This window comes from Protopterus annectens, chromosome 2.part1 (genome assembly GCF_019279795.1).
Source record: "Protopterus annectens isolate FY-2018-M chromosome 2.part1, PAN1.0, whole genome shotgun sequence".
Taxonomy (NCBI): Eukaryota; Metazoa; Chordata; order Ceratodontiformes; family Protopteridae; genus Protopterus; species Protopterus annectens.
The window spans coordinates 767,503,769-767,527,835 of NC_056729.1; the positions used below are offsets into that span (position 1 = coordinate 767,503,769).

Below are 24,067 nucleotides of genomic sequence, written 5' to 3' on the forward strand. Positions count from 1 at the left end.
TATCTAAAACCTTTACAGTTTCAATAATTTGTCATAATGGAACACATATTTGGTAATTATTTAAAACATATTAATATTGGTTAAGAGTTTCCCTTAGAATCAGGTAATAACTTGTTTTAATTTTTTTTTTTATAAAATACAGAAAGTATTAGAAAAGACAAAGCAGGAATGTACAAAACCCTGTCATTCCTCTACTTGGTCAGTGCGGGGAAGATGCTGCATTTTTATTCTTAGTTCTAATTTAAGTGTCATGGTTGTCCACAAGCACTTTTTGTTTTTCAGCACACTTAAGCTTCAATGTTATCGGTGAGTTTTAAGCACATTAGCCAGTGTTTTGAACTACTGCTGTAACAGTATACACCATGCCATCTAATCATATCATTATAAGCCTTCTGCATGATTGAAAGTGTGAGAAGTGAAAGTATTACACTTAAGTCATGTTTTTAACTTAATGATTGTTTTTATCCACACCTCCGGCATCTAAATAAGTAAGGGAATAGACCCTATCATTGTTTCTCAAAAGTACTGAAAATGATCCATTCCCGAACTGCAGGTATTTATTTATTTGTTTAGTTTTTACTGCTCATAACCTTTGAGGAAAGGATAGTATTAACTACAAGTGTAGACCAAAGGTAGTCCTATCATGAGCTTTCGTCAGTTTAAGTGGTTTACTACAGATGCACATTTTGTGTCTTGCAGTCCTAAGAAACAAACTTAGTTCACCAAGGAATTACTGGAGCACAGTTTGTTCTTTACCTTCTAAAGCACATCAGGAAACATTCAGAGATTCTGCATTCTGCACCTTCATTCCTTTACCCAGGTATGATGAGGACACTTGAAAGTGTGGGTTCACTTGCTCAGTTGTGACAGCAGAATTTTTCAGATCATTTAAGGTAGTGGCCTTCCAGGATGCTGACTTACTGTATGTAGCAAGCAGTGCTGATGATGCATATTACGTTTCTGACAAACATTTTAGTGTTTTATGAGTAAATATTCTGACAAACATTTTGGTGTTTTATGAGTAAATATATCTGCTGTCCTTAAGGAATTAATTCTATGGCTCTGTATGTCAAATGACTGAAAGGCAGGCTATACTGTTACAACTTAAATGGCTTAATGTCAAGAGACAGATATTTACATACATTGTCATTCTGGTTCTAATTTTACTCACTCATACACCATACTGACATCTCTGGATGATACACTGAACAATGCAGCAGTCATATGGATGAAAGATACCACAAGCTTTTTAGGTCCACCCCATGCCCATGTGCCACACCTCTATATGCCCATTGTGTCAGCATACTCATGGCTTTTCTAAACAGTGCTGTATCTGTTTCTTGGTGTACCATAAAGCTACACCTGTACTTTGTGACTATATAGGCATATACTATGGGCAAAAACAGGCATTATCTAATTCTGCATTAATAAATGGGAGGCACTGTCTCTTATCATTTATAATTTCTAAAACAGGGAGTTTATATTACATGCAAAAGGCCACAGACTACTTTATTCGTGTTTATTTATCCTTCCTTTTTCTTTTACTTTATTCATTATATTTCAATATTTAGAAGATCAGTGTTAAAAAGCATATAAAAGGACTCGTTTTCTATAAATTGTAATATCAGTGATGTAATATAGCAGTTTAGTACACCACTTTGGTAACATCTTAAATGTTCTGATTACATTAGAAATAACTATATGGAAATGAAATACTGTTGGAGATTAAGGACAACAGAAAATGACATAAAGCGTTTTGGCATGATTAACAAGAAACTAATACAGGGCATGTACTATTTACCTTATAAATTCCTAAAGGAGAAACCTAGGGGGTTATTTTAATCACATGAAATTGAGTGGTATGTGCAAACTCATTTTAAGACATACTGGCCTAATTTGGTTTGTCCACAAATGCCAGTAAGGAAATTTTCTGCAGCATATGATTTTACTGGTAAAATAAAGATGCATAAGCCATAGGATTCTGTCTCATCAGTGGCCTTTGCACTCCATTTCTTCTAAAGTTCATTTTTGTTCCTCTCTATTTTCCTTAAATAGTTTTCTCTCCCAAGCCCCCACCGGCACACATGGAATCAACATGGTTTTAAGCAACAACTCATGAGTGGGTGTGGGTATATCAGGATTTACCCATGGTTGGTGTGGTTTGATCACAAGGGTGAAGCCTGAGTGATTAAACAAAGCCAACCGTGTGTAAATCCTGATATACCCACATCCACAAGTGAATTATTGCTATTATACAATTAAATTATTTAAGAAAGAAATTGCTTACCTTTCTTAAATAATGTCTTTGTATAATGGAACTGTAGTGTTCCTCCGTGTTCTTCCACCTTTTCTTATGTGCTGCACATGCATATGGGACTTACGTTCCCATGCCTGCACAGTACATCAGAGCTGTTCAAGAGAAGCAAAGGAGAGAAAAGAAACTCTTTTTTTTTTAATGCAAGAAATCTAGACAAAGCAAATAGTCCAAGAAAATGAACATATTGCATTGATCTTAGAAACTTAGAAAGTTACTGTACTGAGAGGATTTTGTTAGCATGCATTTTCTGAAGGCTAGAGAGTTTTTTTTGTTAGCGTGCATTTTCTGAAGAATATGAAACCTAAGCCACAATTGTCTGTCATTATTTAGTGATATCCATCCCGAGTGACTTACTGAAAACTTTTTTAGCAAGAATAGACCATAACTTTGAGGCAAAAATCTGGACATTCTTCAAAGATCCAGACAGTTGAGAGGTATGACAGTCTGCAGAGACTTAAGGAGGAACAGCACAGAAATGCAAGGAAAAACAAGTATGTTTATGTTTCTTTTCTGTTGGAGAGCATACCTGATTTTTCTTGTATTTTGCTCTGCCCTCTGCAGCATATACCAATAGAAAAGTCTGCCTGCTCAATGCTTCTTTAGTGGATAGATTTTTTTCTATTGGTATATGCTCGATTTACAAAGGACATGCTTGTTGGGCTATCCAATCAGTGCATTCATTTTTGAACGGCAATGACCCATTGTTGTATTATTAACAGTACACTGTTGATGGTTTGCTACACTCTGGCCTACATAAAGACAGATTTGTTTTAGGCTGCTGTCTTTCTCCTTAGCTTTTTTTTTTTTTTTTTTTTTTCTGATAAAAATGAGTCTGAAGCATGTTCTACACCTGTCATGCCAGGCACTTGTGAAGTGACATATCATGTTAGCATATGTTCACCATTATAACACTACAATTAAAATGTTAAATAAGATGGTCTAACAATGCAACATCAGACCTACATTTATTGCAGTTTTACTGAAAGTTGTACATATATTTAAAGTTTATGTCTCATAAACCCTAGAATAATGCTTAGTGGGATTGATAAAAGTTTTTCTTGAATACCCCACTCTTTACAGAGAAGGTTTTCATCCAGCCCAAACTACTTGACAGAGACCCAGAGAGCATTATTCTCTTTTCAAAAGTCATCCATACTAAGAGAAGTTTGTTTTACCCGCATGTATATCTTTTTATTTAGCATCAAAAGTGAGGAATAATGATGCAGTACTTGGCATTAAATTGTCAAAATAACCAGCTTCCACATGAGTAAGATGAACAAAGTTAAGTACATGTCATTATAGCTAGCTGCTTATCTTGACAAATAATAATCAGATTTACCTAAGGAAGAAATCCAGCTGAAAGATTTCTCGTAGTCTTAATTACAAAACTGATACAAACTGATTCCTGTCCCAGAGACTTCCCATGCTTTGGAACAAGATCCCAATCTACATTAGGCAGAGCTCCTCGCTAACACTCTTCAAGAGAAACCTTGACGAGTGGATGGGAAACAGAAAGTTTACCCCGGGGATCACTTCAGTGGGTCTGCTGGACAGAGGCACAGGGAACTAATCTAAGAGGGTGGTGAAAGCCAACACATTCTGGCTAGGCTTATAAATGCCTTCGGGCAGATAGCCTAGTACCTCCCTATGAACCTATGAACCTATGAACAATGCACTAATAAATAGAATGCATGACCCCCAACAGCTGACGCATTGCCAGTTTCTGCTCGCCAGTTGACCCTTCCCTCATTATCTGAGGTAGTGTATAACTCAATATATTTAAAATCTGTTCTAGAAAGCAAGATTACTTTGTTCTTCATTATGTTTTTCAATATATACAAATGTTCGCAAAAATACATAAAATGCAGTGATATCTTGTGTCCATGAAGCACATTGCTGCTCTGATATTTTTAAAGTTTTTTTACACACAGGGTGTCTTACATTTCTGGACTTGCGTAGTCAGGCATTTTCATTCTAGTTCCTTCTTTCAATCTTCTGCAAAAGTTTTCATCAATAGGTACACCAGGATATGGAGATGCACCTGCAAATTAACAAGTGGAATGTTTGTTTAGCCTTCTTTTACAAAGAATGTTCATTAAGCACCAAACTGGTGATAATAAGGTACAGTACAATGTGTGAAAAACTCACCCAGTGAAAAGATCTCCCATAGCAAGACTCCAAAAGACCAAACATCACTCTGAGTTGTGTACACTCGATCAAAGATAGTTTCTGGTGCCATCCACTTCAATGGTAGCCGGGCCTGGTGAGAGGGAAAAATGATAAAAATAAAATGAAATAATACCAGTAACCTTTTTAATATGTTCAGGAAGCAAAAAGCAAATAAACACCTCACACCCAGCCATGGCATTTACTTCAGAACTGTTCAACTGGAAAAGGAAACAGATTATAATAGTGTTTTGAAAGGCTGCCCAGGGAAAATATGTTGGGAAATCATGTTTCTATCAGAAACATTGCTACAAATCCACTGGCCAGCACATATATCAAGATTAAAAAATGTCCAAATCATGACTTCAAGCTGAAAGTGCATCTTACAGTTTAGTGCAGAAGTTACAGCTATGAGTTTTTAGTAAGATTTATTTTATCTTCCGAGATTCGATTTGTCTACGACTTTGTAACTCTAAGTAAGTCACTTAATCATACAGTCTTCATATACTGCTCTTAAAAAGACGCTTGTGCCTTGCAGGTATACCCAGTTAGCCAATAAAAAATGAGTTCAGGTGTATATGGCTTACATGAGCATATAAACAAACTGATAAAAGAAAACAACTCAAGACCAGAACAAAATGCAAATAAGTCTCCATACATAAGCAATTCAGTATCATAGCAAAATAACTGACTTTATTAATAAAAATAAGTATAAAGGCAGATCAGTTGATCAATGCAGAAGGTGACAAGATAAACATGTTTTCTGCAGAGTGATCTGTGGGTAGGTTATTTTCAGTAACACAACAGAGGACAAAAGCACACCCTTTCCACTACAAACCAGAGCACATTTTGACAGACTATGTTTGACAGTTTAGAAATAATATGAAAGGAGGAATGAGAAACTTTTATTGTCACATCCGGTAGCAATAACAGATCAGAGAGTGAAACTCAAATTGTATAAAGTTTTGATGATTTTAATGGTGGTCACTAGGCATGCAGTTTAGACCATTGAGGATGCTACCCCAATTTCACAGAGCACTGTCTTGTTAAATTACTTGCTCCAGATCACACTGTAAACGGCAAATGAAGGGTGAGAGAATCAAACCCTGTACCAAAGGATGCAGCTGATTAACAGCTCACAACATTAATCATCTGCACTGGATTCCAGACTTTGCAAGGAAAATAAAATATATTGCAACTAAAAATGCTTAAACTGCAGCAAAAGTGACAAGCTATATATTCAACATCTGAATTAAAAACTGCCTTTTGGGGAAAATATGAACAACAAAATTCAAGTATCAAAGACAATTCACTTAATTGCATGCAGACTTATACCAGTCATTAATAGCACTAGTCTATATTTGCAAAACACTCATTATAAGATCCTGGCTAATTAACCAATCAGTGCTATTAAGAAATTTAGCCCAATGCATGCTTTCAAAATAGTTGTGCACATTTATATTCAGAGACATGAGACAGGTGAGCTGTCATCAATAGTAGCTTGCATGGCACTATATCCCCTTGTTCTTAGAAATGATGTCAGAGGACAACAGAACAGTGAAACTTACATTAGACAGTTATTCTATACCTACATATTGCCACATGTTGCTACACAGTAATATATATTACATTTTACTACGCTGGCTGTTGTTGCTGAACTATGCAGAGCTGTCATCCTATACATCCCCCTCATCAAGGGTACAGAAGAAGACAGTTGTATACTATACACTCTTGTGTATTGTTCATAAAGCTGGAATCTGTGCTATATTGCATTCTGGATAACCATAATCCAGGTGTGTGCTCCTTATGGTGTTGATATAGTGTGCATGATGCTTGCCCACAGCAGAGAAAGGTGTCTTTGACTGGCAATGCCTATGTGGCCAGCTTTGTTTATATCACTTTGTTTTATACACAAATGATTAGTCATTCCTTAATCTTTGTATTTAACCTGTATTGAGCAGAAATGACTAACAAAGCAGATGATTAATGGGTTTACAATTTCTAAAATAACACCTTTGGATGAGTGAAGTCTTGCAGAAAGCATTTAAGGTTACAGCAAGCACAAATGCACCCAGTAAAGTGAAAGAGAGGTATCCCAAAAGTTCCTATGTATATAAACTCAGCAGATGCCTGCTATGCAAGATACTTTATTAACTTTATTATAACTTTTTAATCTAAGCAATACATTTTAAGAATGCTGTCAGTCCTTATAAAATGAAACTGGGTATGTTAGTGTACGTGCTCTACTTTGATTGTGGATTGCTTGGGAATTTCCGTAGGCACTGTATATTTATACTGCTAAAATTATAATTTCATGTTATGGATTTCACGCACTGTGTTTATTATACATATGTAGACAGGCTATGTTAAAAAACATATCTTTATTAAAAGTTTTTTAATAAAAATAATAATGCCTACATCATGCAAATGGATTAATAATGCCTACATCACGAGAATGGATGTTGTTATCATACTGGCTCATTTGGTTTCCCTTAAGAGGTAAGTTTCCTGCAAAACATCCAAAGTAGCTGAATCAGCAAAGAATTCCCAACTAAGGAAGATTTCATCATTTCACTTCATTCATTCATTTGTATGCTTTTTCTCCAAGTCTTTTGTTCTTTTAATAGCATGATGGGACTGGACCCCATTCCTAAGTCAAAGTATTATTAAAGTTAGTGAAACTAATATTATTTCAATCTTTGATGTTAGCTAAAAGTGCTCTTCACAGCACCTACAATGCGCCCATAACTGACTCCTGAAATTCATACACAGTTGCATGTTCGGTAGTATATCTAAATAAGACTGTAAATTATTTTTATGAGACCCATTGCTCCTACCACCATATGGGTAAACAGCTCTGAAGACCAGTATTCCATATGAATAATTGCATAATAATTATAGTGAACCATCTGCCAACAGTCTCCCAAAGTCTCCAGAACATCCTTGGGTTGTCCCTGCTACTGCTCGCTACTAAATCAAGGCAGAATTAAGTCTGCTCTGTCAGCTGTCTGAAGAATACTCATACCTGTTAATTTTTGTTTCAAAAAAATGAACACAGACTGCTTAGTGCTGAATTTTGCAGGGATATTCTCATATTTTCCATTAACCTTTCACAGCTCAAATATGATACAAAATGAAGTTAGATAAAGTTTGGCTCTAAGTATAAAGCAGAGATGCCAAACACAAAGTTTGTATTAGACAAAGGATGTACTGTAAACATGAGGCAACATGGCTTGGGTAAGTTCTTTAAGATAGTTTTAATACTGTTTCCATCTCCATATCAACTGTTGTTACTGTAAAGAAACATAGATCATGTCCTGCAATTTATAATAGTACCAGACTAGAGTCAAGCTCAACAGGGTCTTCTTTAACCTGTGATTTTGCCAAGCCTGTTCCCTTGGCTGCGGTTTTGCAAGATATTAGGTAGGGATAGTGGGAATCTCATTTATCCATTCATGCACGTCACTAATTAGATAACGAGGCATTTGGCTACCTTAACAGAGTCATAGTTACTACTACTATTTACCAGCACTTCATTGAATTTCTTCACTTTGACATTCACAGCACTTTGCAGAAATCACAGCGCATCAACACCTGTTTTGGGCCTTCGTGATCCTTTGTTTTAATTAAACAGTTGGATTCCCCTGGTCAACACAAGTTCTAAGTCAGCTGCTAGCTGCCAGATGATGCGGAATGCCGGTTGGGACCGACACCTGCCACAGCCAGGGCGATCCACAGGAAGGGCCCAGCATGCATCCAGACTCACTGCTGCCATCCCCCTGGCCTCTCGGGAGGGAGGGGCACAGTGAGGGGTAAACACCTCATCCAACAGCAGTGCACACCCAGGCCTGTTTCATCTCCTGATCAACCCAGCCTGTAGAGCCAATCCTTATCCTGATGTTACAGATCTGACTTGCCGACTTCCCTTACTTACATTGTTCTAACATGCCAGAGGATGTCCACCATGGAGACTTGCTGTGGATATGGGTACTGCCCAACAAAAGACTTACACCCTCTCCCCCAGATTTTCAAGAGCCAGTGAGAGCTCATCTGACATGCCAGAACCACAACGCTTTCCAGGGTGCGGGCCTCTCTGTCGGGGCAAACCCATTCCAGGGCACCCTGTCCTTTACAAAGAAAAGAGAACTCTCCCAAGGGCCTCCACTGGCTTCTCCAGGATTTTTGCGTTGCCACACTGGACACCGTGAGGCACCCAACTACACCCCTCCAGATTTGGGGAACTGAAACTAACTCCCTTTCGATTGGCTGAGGGTGACAGAGGCCATCACCCATCCCTTTGGAATGGTGCTTGCCTACCTCTCAGGACTGACTGACCTATGTTCAAATGCTGTTCACATGGAACCCTTCCCCACTTCGGCCTTCAAAGCTCTCATTCGAATATTTGCTAATACCACCAAGATCTTCACCCATGGCGGCTCCACCTGGGCCCTCACCCTGGGCTTCAGTGCTACTGCAGTAGCCCTCTTATTCATCATGGCATAACCCCCTTGGCTCCCAGTGCTGGCGACAGATGGGTATGGGCCCAATGCACCAGCACCATCTATTTTCAGGGCTAGTTGCTTTAACAGATAAGTTGTTACACACTGCTTAGTGAATTCTGACTTCATGGCCACCATCCTGTTGTCTACATCAACCAACACTTTTTCTGGGGTCTGATGAGCATTGGCATCGGGTGCCTTAACCTGGCATTTAGTTCACCCTGCCATGCCAGTTCTGTTCTGTGGCCCACTGGGTGCTCGCATTCTATGCCCAGCTCCAAGCCAGCGAGTTGGGCTTCTTACCCATTTAAAGTTTGAGAATAGGCTGAGATAATTTCTGCTGCAAGACATTAACTCATATGTGCTATGTCATACATTGCCAAAATTTAAAGTATGTTAATTTCTTCAGACATATACTTGTGTTACCTGCTCAAATACTTTAAAAATTACATTTGAATAACACAGCATTTTCCTTTACAAGATAAAATTTACATTTTACAGTTATTTCACTTTCCATTTTACAGCCAAGTTTAACATTGTTATTTTTGTTTGCACTCAGGAGGGACTTACATCTCCTTTTCTGACATAGTCTGGGTCTTTGTAGATGTCTCGTGCCAGACCAAAGTCACAAATCTTGACAATGTTGCTTTCTGACAGGAGTATGTTACGTGCAGCTAGGTCCCTGTGGATGCACTACAAACAAGAAAAAAAAAAAAAAATAACATTGTCATAACTTCTTCATCAGGATATTCCTTACTGGCCCAGAGAAAATGTAAAATTGAATCTGTTTGCCATCTGTATATCTACACTAATCCACAACTGCATAGGCAGTGTAAATGTTGACAATGGTACTTCTAGGAAGGCAGTTTTGTTTACTTTGACAATTAAGCTTTTTCTGTTAGAAGTGACCCAACCACGCAGATGTTTATGTAGCATTCCAAGTGGGCTGCATCTCAGATTAAAACAGTATCATAGTTTATGGACTGAGCAGCCTTTTAACATATCCAAATAACCTACTCTTATGCAGTGTGCTCTCTACAATATGACAGCACAGTAAAATAATGATACAGACTGTTTTTGTCATACTGAAGTATATATTTTATGAAAACATTATATGACGGAAGCATACACTTTCACGAGACATCACATAGCTTTGTTCAAATGCTGTGCAAACCAGATGCATTTTTGCAGCTGCTCCATGTGTTGTAAGTACCACTATGCCTGAGTTTTCGTAGTAAGAATGTGACGAATATTGAGGACCTAACACAAACTGAGCAAATATTGCTCCAAAATGAATCAAGGTGCTGTGCAACAGGTGCCCTGACCTGACATATTTGCTGTATAGACAGTAGATCAGTTACTCTCTTTCTCATAAAATTTGTGCACTGCAGTCTGCCATACCAAGGCCTGTGGCAGTCATGCAAATGTACAGTTTCCACCCTAGTTTTTAACTCTGTAATATAATGGTGAAATGGAACAGTGCAAATTTTTTGTAGACTAATTTTTTATTTTTGTAAATGGCAGAAAAACAGTACACAAAAGTGATATCCAAATGAAGCAACAGAAAAGCCTGAATTAAAAATACACAGCAAAACATCCTACTTCTTGGATTATCTGTATTTTTCCCAGCAGACCAAGTACACTCTTTACAGTACATGGCAGTGGATTTGTTCTGGAATGCAGTGTGCTACATTATGTACACACATGTTTTTATATATATATATATATATATATATATATATATATATATATATATATATGTGTGTGTGTGTGTTTGTGTGTGTGTGTATATATATATATATATATATATATATATATATATAGTTTTATATAAAATTAGAGTTTTTTTTTAAATATGGGGCACTTTTCATAAGGTGACCCTCACAGCCCAAATGTATAGTAGCAAATAAATATTTATTTTACATTTGTTGACCGGGAAAGTCTGACTGGATATATGTCCATTTTCAGCGGAGGCCTGGGAAGAAAAGCTCCACATACCAAAAAAGAAACAGTACATACATCACTGAGTGATAAACTCAGGCAGACATGTTTAGAAAAATATAAACAAAGAATACAGGCAGATATCAGTATACACACAATGTGCAGACTTACATCTGACTGGCAAAGACGTATCAGAAAATGTGAACATAGAATACAATCAGATCTCATAATTCACAATGCTTAGACATTCAAATGCTATGAGGCATAGATACTTGGCTAAACAGCAAGTTGGGTAGCAAGACATGTATTAGTGAAGTTGTTAGTCAGGTTTAGAACAAGAGCACAGCCAATGAGATGTGAGGTATTTTTTGAGTTCCATTTTAAATAGGGGTAGTGAGGTTTCCTTGGTAACGGTAGTAGGGAGTAGATTCCAGATTTCACCAGTTTTGTTGGCAAATATAGCATCGCCTGCAGAGTTGTTGGATTTTTGGGTCAGTATCATTAGTTTATCAGCTGAGCGTAACGGCCTGGGGGCACTATGAGGGGTTAGAATATTTTTGATGGCAGGAGTGTTATCAGGTTGCTGGAGTATTTTATGTACTACTATAAGCTGGTTGAACTGTAGAAGGGTAGGATACTCTAGCCATCCCAGTGCTTTGAGGTTCTGGCAATGGTGGGTCCTAAAAGCCATGCCAGTAGCAAATCTGGCTATATGATTGTAACATCCTGATAATTTGTTGAGATCAGTTTTGGATAGGTTGGTGAGTACAGTAGAGGCATACATAAGGGTAGAGAGGAGGTGTGATCTTGCAATAGCTACCCTAGCTAGGGGGGTGAGGAAAGGTTTGGCTCTGTACAGGGAGCCAAGTTTTTTGTTGACGGACTTAATAGTGTGATTGACATGTTTATCAAATTTAAGGTTGTTGTCTATTATTATGCCTATAACCTTTGTATAGTCATCAGGGGAGATAATGGTGTCATTGCTAGATTTGATGTTGAAGGAAGGAGGAGAAATTCTACGGTTAGGGGAGAAAAGTAGTAGCTTGGTTTTGTTAGGATTTAGAAGCAGGCAGCGATTACCTAGCCATGTTTCTATTGTGCTGAAAGTGGTCTGGGTGAGGATTAGAAGTTGTGTAGGAGAGGAGGCGGAGCATATTAGTGTTGAGACATTTGCATATTGGATGAAGGTGGCTCCTGGGATGGTAGTGTGCAGATCATTGATAAAGAAAGAGAAAAGAAGGAGACCTAGTATGGACCCTTGTGGGACACCTAGGGTTAGAGGAAGTTGGGAGGATAGCTTACTCTGCCATAAGACAGCCTGCTGTCTACCGTTTAGGTAGGAGTGAAACCATTGTATTGCATGTTGATCTAAATCGATGGTTTGTCGGGTATTGAGCAGTAGCTGATGGTTGACCATATTGAAAGCTTTTGAGAGATCTAGGAAGAGTGCTGAAGATAGTTTGTTGTTGTTATGATGAAGATTGATGACATTAGAGAAAGATAGAAGAGCTGTGGTGGTACTGTGGAATGGCCTAAAGCCATGCTGAGAGTTGGCGAGCTTTCCGTTTTGAATAAGAAAGTGCATGATTTGTTTGTGTATGCATATTTCCATGATTTTAGCTAGTGGGGAAATAATGGCTATAGGTCTAAAGTTAGATAATTCTGTGGAACTTCCTCCTTTATGGAGAGGTATAACATATGATATTTTCCATATTGCTAGGATGGATCCTTCTGAGATAGATCTGTTGATCAGAAGAGAAATGGGAAGTGTTATGGCATCAGCTGCTTTTTGAAGATATTCAGCTGAGAGGTGGTCGGCAGCTAGTGTAGTAGGTTTTAGCTTTTTGAGTAATGTCCAGATCAGGTTAGTAGGTACAGTTTGAAAGGTAAAGGTGAGCTGGGTGCTGGGTGGATAAGGGCTAGATGTGCCAGAGCTGGTGTTTGTGTCCAATGGAGTGAGATGGATAGCTAGAGACTAGATAGTTTCAGTAAAGAAGGAGTTTAAGCTGTTTGCACTTTCTACAGGGGATTTATCAAGGGCAGCTGATGGGGTAGGAGTGGCGGAACAGCCTGGGTGGAGAAGATTGTTAATACCAGCCCAGAACGTTTGCGGTTTTAGCTGATATTTTTGTTATAGGAGGGTGTACTGATTTTTTTTTTTGTCTAGAATGACAGATTTTTTGGTCTGGTTCCTTAGCTGCCGGTATCTTACTTGGTCCATAGGGGCTTTGGTAACATGCCACCTGGCCCAGGCGTTGTTTCTTAGTTTAATTTTGTTTTTTGTTTCTTTATATAGCCACGGTGCAATTGTGGCTTTTACACAGATGGTACTGGTAGGAGCATGATGGTTAAGGATAGCTAGAAATCTGGTACTGAAGTACTCAACTGCATCTTGTAATGGGAGTCGTTTCAGGACATTCCAATTACATGCTTTGAGTTCATTTTGGAAGTTGTCAAGGTTAAAGTTCCTGACATTTATTATAGTTTTGTAGGTAGGCTAGTTGAGAATGTCAGCTTTGAGCCTAATAATATAGGTAAGGCAGTGATCACTTAGATCATCGGGTAATGTACCTGACTTGTACTTTTGGGGGTGGCTGTTAATAAGTATCCAATCAAGGATACTATCTTTGATTCTATATGTGCTAAACTGGTGGGAGTTGCAATGATCCGAGTAAACCAGTGGAGGTTTAAATGGGTGGAGAGAGTTTCAGAGGAACAGGTGTTCCAATCAATGTTAAAGTCCCCCAGGACAATGGTTTCCTGGAGACAGTTAGAAGCTAGCCAATGTAAGATATTTTCTAGAGTATTATCATTCTTTCCGGGTGGAATATAAATTCAGAAAATGTATCTGCATTTATTTTTGTTTATACTCTAAATTGGCCCTAGATTTGTGTGTGCATGTGTGTGTGCCTTCTGTGGAAGGTTGGGCGCCTGGCTGGCAATGCAACACTGTAAAACTCCACTGCCAATCATGAGCAGACAGATGATCCGCTGTGGCGACCCCTAACCGAGAAAATCCGAAAGCAGAAGAATTAGTTTGGTGATGAGAATTTCTGCATTGACAAACTTGGGTTGCTGTTGGGTGTCAACTGTTATTGTTATGGTAGTCTTTTATAGTACAGCTACCCTGCCACCTTTCCTGGAGATCCTGTCCAGTCTAAGGATGTTGTACTGTGGGGGGTTATTTTGTTATCTTTGGTTATTGGTTTTAGCCAGGTTTCTGTGAGGCAGAGGATATCAGGGGAGTAAACAGCTAAGAGTCCATGTAGGCTATGGATCTTGTTGTTTAGGCTTCTGATGTTGAGATGACAAACCAGAAATGAGTATGGAAGTCTATCAATCTGGGTAGTACACGTTGGGTTGTTAGATGGTATGCTTGGGTCTACTGTTGTGTATGGGCCAGGGTTGGGGTGGATGTCTCCATCCTTCATAAGATTAATTTTTAAGTTGCTTATGAGTCTTAAAAAATTGTTTATGATTTTTTTGTAGCTTTTGGTTTTTAAACTAATGTAGCGGTATTTAGTCGGGTGATGGTAAATGGGGGGCGAGGAATTAGGAGAGGGGGTGATTATGTGGTGGATAAACATTAAATGCTGGGTTGGTGTCTGTTTGAGAGTTTGGGTATTGGATTTCAAGATGCTGTACATATTCATAGGAGCTTAGGTGATAAGGAATGAGTAGCAAGGGTACTAAGGGTAGCAGCATTAGTGTTTAGCTGTAGTCATAGTAAATTACTAGGGTAGGGTCTGTACTGAGTGTATGTGGTGGATAAAAGATTAGAGAGAATAGAATAGCTATGGGTGGGTTAATATGGATAGTGGGGTGAATAGAGTGTGTATTATTGTGCTAGTTAGCTAATATATATACATATATATATATATATATATATATATATATATATATATATATATAGGAGGATGGCATAATGGTTAAGGTATTTACCTGGCAAACACAAGGTGCAGGGTTTGATTCTCACATGAGGTACTTGGCTATGCTTAAAATGGCCCACAAGGGGCAATTAACCTAGTTCTAACCTATGATGAACACATATAGATATATATATATATATATATATATATATATATATATAGATATATACTGATTGCTACAGAATAAAGGCACTGCCCTGGGACTGCAAATTCAAATTAACCATAGTTGAGTGAATATAAATTAAATTATACAATTGCTATAAATAAACAACCTGTTTTTATATATATATATATATATATATATATATATATATATATTAAAATAAATATATATATTTAAATGGGTCTATATTATAAGATCAACAGTTGAAAACATCGAACAACATATGGTCGACACCATATGATCGATGTCTTCAAATGTCGACCTTATAAAAAGACAAAATAAAAAAAGAAAAAGTACCCTAATGGGTTTAAGCAGGGGAGCAAGCCCTCCTGCTCCCCCCACACCCCCCGCTACTTAAATATACCAACTCAGAGGCGCACTACATTGCAGTAAACAGAAAATTCCCCTACAGAGATTTTCGTTTACACATTCGAGATTCTGAGTGTTTGATATTCTCCTGCCAACAATGTCAGATTTGACATTGTCGGCTTTCAAGAATATAATATAGACCCATATAAATATATATATATATATATATATATATATATATATATATATATATATATTTATTTATTTTTTTTGGTCAAAAAGTTTTTCTTAATCTGTTCATATCAATCAGTATATGGCTAAGTGTCATATCTATGCATATGGAGAGAGGGAGACGGAGAGGCAGAGGTGAACTTTAGCAAGTAAACTTAGGAAACATCCCTGTTGTTTTCAATAAATGTCATGTTATATATCACATTCAGCAGAGCTGCTAACAACTAAGCAGTGAGGGCCTCGATTCAAATTCTTAACCACTAAGAGTATTTAAGAGCTGATTTTAGCTATTCTAAATAAGAGTAAGTGTAAAGCCACACCATTAAGAGCACCCTGTTTTATCTGTTTTTTTCCTAAATATTCAAATTAAATATATTGACGTAACAAACTGTAATGCCTAACAGAAACTCTAGTCTATGTATATGCCCTTGTCAATATCAGCAGCAAAATATGATCATGTTTTTAATAAATGACCTTAAAAGCTAAGAATATGGACACAAGTGGCTATTACAGTGCTGCATGATTGTCCACAAACTTATTCCATTTTTATAAAACTGCAATGTAGTGAAATAAGAAAGCTTTCTTTAATATTCACTTTTATAAGGGCTTAATACCCCCATTCTGTCTGAGTTTCTTTGTTTTGAGGAACACATGTACATGTTCACTTGCTGAAGGCCCCTTTCCTGAAGATTAGGCTAGTGTGTTCCTTTCTGAAAGCATTCCATTTTCAGCTTCCACACCCATGAAACAGGAAGTTTCTCAATACATTTCAAAACACCCAAGAGATTCCTGTTGAATTTTGCATCTAACATTTGCTCTACTAGGCTTTTAAACTCAATAAGCAACAACATTTGATGCTGTCACTTCTTACCTTTCGAGATGCCAAAAAGTCCATGCCTCTGGCTACCTGGAAGCTATAGCTTATCAGGTCCTCCATTGTTAAAAGATTCTTACAAGGGTCTTCCCCAGCTGTTGGAATAACAAGAATGAATATGTTAACTAGATGCAGACCATAGTAACATGCACACTGCTTCATTTTCACTAAGAACTGAAGCATAATTTAAAAGAAAGAGCATAAATTCAAGCAGCGTATTTACTCTTGCAACTTAAGGAATGTCAGCTACTGTTAGTTTAAATGGAATTTCAGGGAATGTTTATTCTACTGATTTGGTATAAGACATTTTCTCAAAATCTCTCATGTTGTGAAATGCGGGAATACAGATACTGAAACAAATCATGCCCAAATGCCTGTCACTTTAGCCATCACTATGTATTCTGAATTTATTTATTTATTTATTTATTTCAGTTTGGTGACTAGGGAGGTCCACTGGGCTCGAGAGTCCATTTTCAGTGGATGCCTGGGGAGAAAAACTCCACAATACAAAGTTACATTACATAGAGAATTACAAGAAAAATATTTGCATTGCAATCAAAAGGTAGTATAACAATCAGCAGGTAGTATAACAATCAACAGGTAGTATAACATTCAACAGGTAGCATTACAGTCAAAACAGGTATTATAATAATCAACAGGTAGCATAACAATCAGCAGGTAGTATAACAATCAACAGGTAGTATAACAATCAACAGGTAGTATAATAATCAACAGGTAGTATAACAATCAGCAGGTAGTATAGCAATCAGCAGGTAGTATAACAATCAACAGGTAGTATAACAAACAACAGGTAGTATAACAATCAGCAGGTAGTATAACAATCAACAGGTAGTATAACAACCAACAGGTAGTATAACAATCAGCAGGTAGTATAACAACCAGCAGGTAGTATAACAATCAACAGGTAGTATTACAATCAACAGGTAGTAAAACAATCAGCAGGTAGTATAACAATCAACAGGCAGTATAACAATCAGCAGGTAGTATAACAATCAGCAGGTAGTATAACAATCAACAGGTAGTATTACAATCAACAGGTAGTATAACAATCAACAGGTAGTATAACAATCAGCAGGTAGTATAACAACCAGCAGGTAGTATAACAATCAACAGGTAGTATAACAACCAGCAGGTAGTATAACAATCAACAGGTAGTATTACAATCAACAGGTAGTATAACAATCAACAGGTAGTATAACAATCAAAAGGTAGTATAACAACCAAGAGGTAGTAGAATTTCAGGGAATGTTTATTCTACTGATTTGGTATAAGACATTTTCTCAAAATCTCTCATGCTGTGGAATGTGGGAATACAGATGCTGAAACAAATCATGCCCAAATGCCTGTCACTTTAGCCATCACTATGTATTCTAAATTTATTTATTTATTTATTTATTTATTTCCATTTGGTGACTGGGGAGAAAAACTCCATAATACAAAGTTACATTACATAGAGAATTACAAGAAAAATATTTGCATTGCAATCAACAGGTAGTATAACAATCAGCAGGTAGTATAACAATCAACAGGTAATATAACAATCAACAGGTAGTATTACAGTCAAAACAGGTAGTATAGCAATCAACAGGTAGTATAACAATCAGCAGGTAGTATAACAATCAGCAGGTAGTATAACAATCAACAGGTAGTATTACAATCAACAGGTAGCATTACAGTCAAAACCGGTAGTATAATAATCAACAGGTAGTATAACAATCAGCAGGTCGTATAACAATCAGCAGGTAATATAACAATCAGCAGGTAGTATAACAAACAACAGGTAGTATAACAACCAACAGGTAGTTTAACAATCAAGAGGTAGTATAACAACCAACAGGTAGTATAACAATCAGCAGGTAGTATAACAATCAGCAGGTAGTATTACAATCAACAGGTAGTATAACAAACAACAGGTAGTATAACAATCAGCAGGTAGTATAACAATCAGCAGGTAGTATAACAATCAGCAGATAGTATAACAATCAATCAGCAGATAGTATAACAATCAACAGGTAGTATTACAATCAACAGGTAGTATAACAAACAACAGGTAGTATAACAGCAGGTAGTATAACAATCAACAGGTAGTATAACAATCAACAGGTAGTATAACAATCAACAGGTAGTATAACAATCAACAGGTAGTATAACAAACAACAGGTAGTATAACAATCAACAGGTAGTATTACAATGAGCAGGTAGTATTACAATCAACAGGTAGTATAACAATCAACAGGTAGTATAACAAACAACAGGTAGTATAACAATCAGCAGGTAGTATAACAATCATCAGGTAGTATAACAATCAACAGGTAGTATAACAATCAGCAGGTAGTATAACAATCAACAGGTAGTATAACAATCAACAGGTAGTACAACAATCAACAGGTAGTGTAACAATCAACAGGTTGTATAACAATCAGCAGGCAGTATAACAACCAACAGGTAGTAGTACAATCAACAGGTAGTATAACAATCAACAGGTAGTATAACAAACAACAGGTAGTATAACAATCAGCAGGCAGTATAACAATCAGCAGGTAGTATAACAGCCAGCAGGTAGTATAACAATCAACAGGTAGTATAACAAACAACAGGTAGTATAACAGCCAGCAGGTAGTATAACAATCAACAGGTAGTATAACAAACAACAGGTAATATAACAATCAGCAGGTAGTATAACAACCAGCAGGTAGTATAACAATCAACAGGTAGTATAACAAACAACAGGTAATATAACAACCAACAGGTAGTATAACAATCAACAGGTAGTATAACAATCAACAGGTAGTATTACTGTCAAAACAGGTATCATTCAGTAAAAACATCAAAACTATTAAAAATGTTACAAGAGAAAGACAGGCATACAGCATAATGACTGGATGTTACTGTTTAGTTACATTTATAATTTAAGTATATGAGAGAAATTAGGAAGGTATGAAGGTTAGCCAGGAGAGGAGGAGGAGGAGCAGAGCTTAGGAGGTATGAGCTGAAGAGTGCAGTTACATTTCCTGTGAAGAAACAGGTAAGAATGAAGTTGTATTTTGAAGGTGTGTGTATTGTCACAGGTCTTCAGAGCAGTGGGCAGGGCATTCCATTTTTTGGCTAGGGAAAAGGAGAGTAGAAGCTGACCAGCTGGGCGCTTGTGTTTTTGGACGATTATAAGGTTTTGGTGAGTAGATCTGAGGGGTCTAAGGGGGGTATATGGTTGGAGGATATTAGATAATGCAGGACAGCAAGTAGATTGGAATAATAATTTGTGGGCTGTGACGATTTGGAGGAAATCAAGTTGATTAGGGAGTTCAAGCCAATTTAAAGAGTGTAGAGAGGTGCAGTGATGGGAGGAGGATTTTGCCTTGGTAGCAAATCTGGAGATTTTGTTGTAGCATACTTCCAGATTGGAGGTGAGGGTGGAAGATAGATTGGTAAGCAGAGGAGCACCATACAAAAGAGAGGGGAGGAGATAGGTAGTGGCCAACGTTTGTCTGGTGGAGGGAGTGAGGAAGTGGTTGTTTCTGTAGAGTAGGCCGAGTTTTATGTGGGTTTTCTTGATGTTAAGTTGGATGTGAGTATTGAATTTTAAGTGTTCATTGATGGTGACCCCCCCCGGAGTTTGGCAGAGGGAATGACTTTGATAATGGAATTTTTAAGGCCGGTAATTTGAAGTGAGTTTTTATCAATAGGAGTGGATTTTGAGGGAGTGAATAGAAGAATCTTAGTTTTGTTGAATCCAATTAAACTTTTCTGATTTCATCCCCAGTATGCCCACTGGCCTCAATGGTCCCTTTTCACAGTTGACCCAAGGGCACTGTCTGGTCAAATGACTTTCTCAGAGTCACACAGGAAGCAAATGAAGGGAATCAAACCCAGTACTCTGGGCACAAGAAACAGCTCATCAATTGCTCCAAGTGTTAGTCCTCTGCTCTAAGTGCCAAGCAGTGGCATTGTTAAGCACACTGACTATGTTATATCAGACACCAAGGGAGAGCTTAGGTCCTCAATGCCAGTGAGGGCACTAACAACCTCCAGAGTAGAGGTTAGGTCAATGCCAGTGAGGGCACTAATAACCTCCAGGCTACAGGTTAGGTCCTAACTGCCAGTGGGGGCACTAACAGCCTCCAAGGTAGAGATTAGGTCCTCAATGCCAGTGAGGGCACTAACAACCTCCAAGGTAGAGGTTAGGTCCTCAATGCCAGTGAGGACACTAACAACCTCCAGGGTAGAGGTTAGGTCCTCAATGCCAATGAGTGCACTAACAACCTCCACGGTAGAGGTTAGGTCCTAATTGCTAGTGAGGGCACTAACAGCCTCCAAGGTAGAGGTTAGGTCCTAACTACCATTGAGGACACTAACAGCCTCCATGGTTATCTGAATGATAGCCTCTTAGGTTAGTCCTCACCCTCAACCTCATGATGGGGGGGGGTTTACAGAAGCATGGGAATGATTGGCTTCACACCTCATGGTAGGGGCTTGATGGTCAGGAGGCATGGAGGCAAAATATATAAAAACAATTAAAAGCAGTTGTGTTTCTAAGCACTGACATTTCTGTGTGCAATAAATTGTAAATAAAACATGTGCTCTGTCATACAAACTTTTAAAAGCATGATCGCAACCTTGTTTACAACAAAGACTATAAAGGCATTCCACTGTAAACACAGGAGAGTCATACATCATGTTTAGTTGATTTTTGTACCTTCTTCGTCTGCCTCACTGATTGACCGCTCTTCCAGGAAGCCTGAACTTGCTGAACTATGGCTGCTTGCAATACTGTCCAAACGGCATTTCATTTGCCACAGTATATAATCTGTGTATTTGTCTTTGATGTGTCTTGGCTTCAAAGGTTTAGTCTGCATGGAGAAAAGGGAAATCAGCCAACAGTTAAAACAAGTGGCTACTTGTTAGACATCATTACATGCTATTTGCAAATATAATAATAATAATAATAATAATAATAATAATAATAATAATAATGATAATATTGTTAAGGTCATTATTTATATTTTCTTATTCTTTAATTCTGTCATTCTTTTAGTAGGGAATGCTATTGCTGGTATTTGAAATAATATTTTACATCAGACCCAAATTAAATCTATCCTTCCTAACATGAACACTACCCTTTATGAAGTATAATTCTTTTGAGTAGCAAGATATATGTATACCCCCTCCCTGTTGTAGAACACATAGACTATTAATGATGCCTGCTCTTTATGAACAATGGAAGAACTACTTTATGCAAGTTAAGCTGCTGTTCTGCTTTGTCTATAAACTGGTTCTGCTGATTTCTTTTTTGCACAAATAACCTTTTAACTTGCTATCTGAAGACTCCTACCATGACATTATATTTATATTGCATGAGGTAGTTGAAGCCAGGGAGCTGCTGGTCGAAACACAGCATGTTTATGTGAGGTCTTGCATGCTGGTTAAGGTAAGAAGAGATGAAACAAAATGTTCAAGACTACTTGGATGGACTTAATTATGTTAGAAGAGTAAAATTCAACCTGGAAAGAAAGAAGAAACAGCAGATGAGAGACAGCTAGGGATTCCCCACAGCAGTATGCATGCAGCGTATAATAATGTCTCACACTAATAAGGAAAATAAACAAGAAAAAGAAACCATGATGAGGTAATAGTGAAGTAATTTGGGAAGAACATACAGGAAGAGATCAAAAAAGCTAAGGGGTGGATGAAAAAAAGAAGAACAAGGAAGATATCCATAAATATTAACCCGATTCAAAGAGTAACTTCCCCATGTACTTATAATAACTGGTCACTTAACAATAATTTACTTCGGAATAAGGATATAATTCAAGAAATCACTGAAACGCTAACTAATCTTAACCTTAACCTTGAACTCTCTAATATACCTATAGATATACAATGGGCTGCATGTAAAGCCTATATTAGAGGTACTCTAATTAATAAAGCCTCTTATCTTAAAAAAATGTATAAAAGCAAAGAAACTAAACTTACGAATAAGCTTTGTGAATTAGAAAAACAACAAAAACTTAATGCAGACCCCATCAGAGACAATTTAATAAATGAAACACAAATCCATTTACTTCAATTACATAATCAGAACTTAACCATTTTTGAACAAAGGATGATTGTGATTTACTCATCTAAACTTCTTGCAAAACTAACCTGTTCTCTGACATTTATTCCAAAGGAGATACAGATCATATTCTACATCAAAATATGATTGATTTCCTGAATTCCATTAAATTCCCTTCCATTAATAAAATTCAATGTGACATGCTCTCAGCTCCATTAAATCTACAAGCATATCAGATATTCATTGGAATAAAACAATCTTAATTCTAAAAAATCAAAAGGACAAATCAGATCCACACAATTAATAAATATTGATATAAAGATTTTGAAAAAAGATAAAAATCCAATTTACACCTTATAGCTAGATGCAGCAAAAGCTTTTGACAGGGTTAACTGGAATTTCCTTTTTCATTCCTTATCATATTTTAACATTCCCTCCTCCTTTATAGATATGATTAAAGTTTTATACAGTAAATCCTCTACTTGTCTATGGATAAACAAGACTCTTTCCAAACCTATACAAATAACTAATGGCACATTGAATTTTCCATTAATGCCTTCTATCTCTTGACATTCTCAGGTGGGAAAAGTTGAAGTTATCTCTCTTATCCAAAGCAGCTATAATTAAAATGAATATACTCCCCAGAATCCTTTTTCAGTTTAACTCGGTAGATCAGATAATACCAAAGTCCTTTTTGACCAAGATTGGTAAAGATCTAGCTAAATTCATTTGGTATCCCAAATCTGTGAGAATTGCATATAATAAATTAACCATTCCTAAATGTCAAGGGGGCTTGGGCCTTCCAAACTTTCATCTATATTATTCAATAATTTCAGCAAGTAGATTATTATACATTTGCAAACTTAAATTAGCAGACTATAATTCTTATCCTACCTGGGCTAAATTATGGTTTCAACAAATTCTTACCGTGAACTTAAATCCAGCTGCTCTTCCCTATCTTTCACAGGACTCTTTAAGAAGCCTCAAACTTTTAAATAATTTAAAACAAAAGGTTAATACTTTTCAAAATTTGTTAAAACTCATCAATCTTGACAAAACCCTCCCTTTACTTCAACCCCTACACCTAAATCCCAATATAAAAATGAATCATCTTCCTATTAGTCTCTCCAATTTCCCATTAATTAAGAATCTTTTGGTTTGGGACATACTCAAACATAACAATGAATCATTGTCTAATTTATGCAAAATTCTAAAAATTAATAAGAAATACTTAATAATTATTAGGCAAATACGTGATGTCATTACTTATAAATTCATACACCTTTTAGACAACGGACAAAATATTTCCATACTAGAATCTGTGTTGCAGAATCTAACTCTATCCAAAAAAATGCTCTATAATTCGTACAAACTCATATCATCCATGATCACAAACTATTGGGATAAATATAACCCTCTTCTTTCACAATCCCAGAAACTCTTGGCCATAAAAAATACTATAAATTTTTCCCCTTTCAAGAACCTTTTCTATACACAGCTAATGATCAACAATAATGCTTACTAAATTAGCTAAGTTTGACTCTAATAAATCTCCCTCTTGTCCC

General features: G+C 37.1%; 1 protein-coding gene across 2 annotated transcripts in view; it reads right to left on the minus strand.

The window, feature by feature from the left end:
- KDR (kinase insert domain receptor) overlaps nt 1-24,067 on the minus strand; it is a 166,381-nt gene that overhangs the window by 53,826 nt on the left and 88,488 nt on the right. For both annotated transcript variants that reach the window (XM_044062474.1, XM_044062475.1), the window contains exons 20-24: nt 21,144-21,297; nt 16,427-16,524; nt 9,553-9,675; nt 4,466-4,577; nt 4,259-4,358 (exon numbers count right to left, since the gene is read on the minus strand). In XM_044062474.1, the coding sequence (XP_043918409.1) occupies nt 4,259-4,358; nt 4,466-4,577; nt 9,553-9,675; nt 16,427-16,524; nt 21,144-21,297 (587 nt within the window). The remainder of the gene's footprint in view (nt 1-4,258; nt 4,359-4,465; nt 4,578-9,552; nt 9,676-16,426; nt 16,525-21,143; nt 21,298-24,067) is intronic.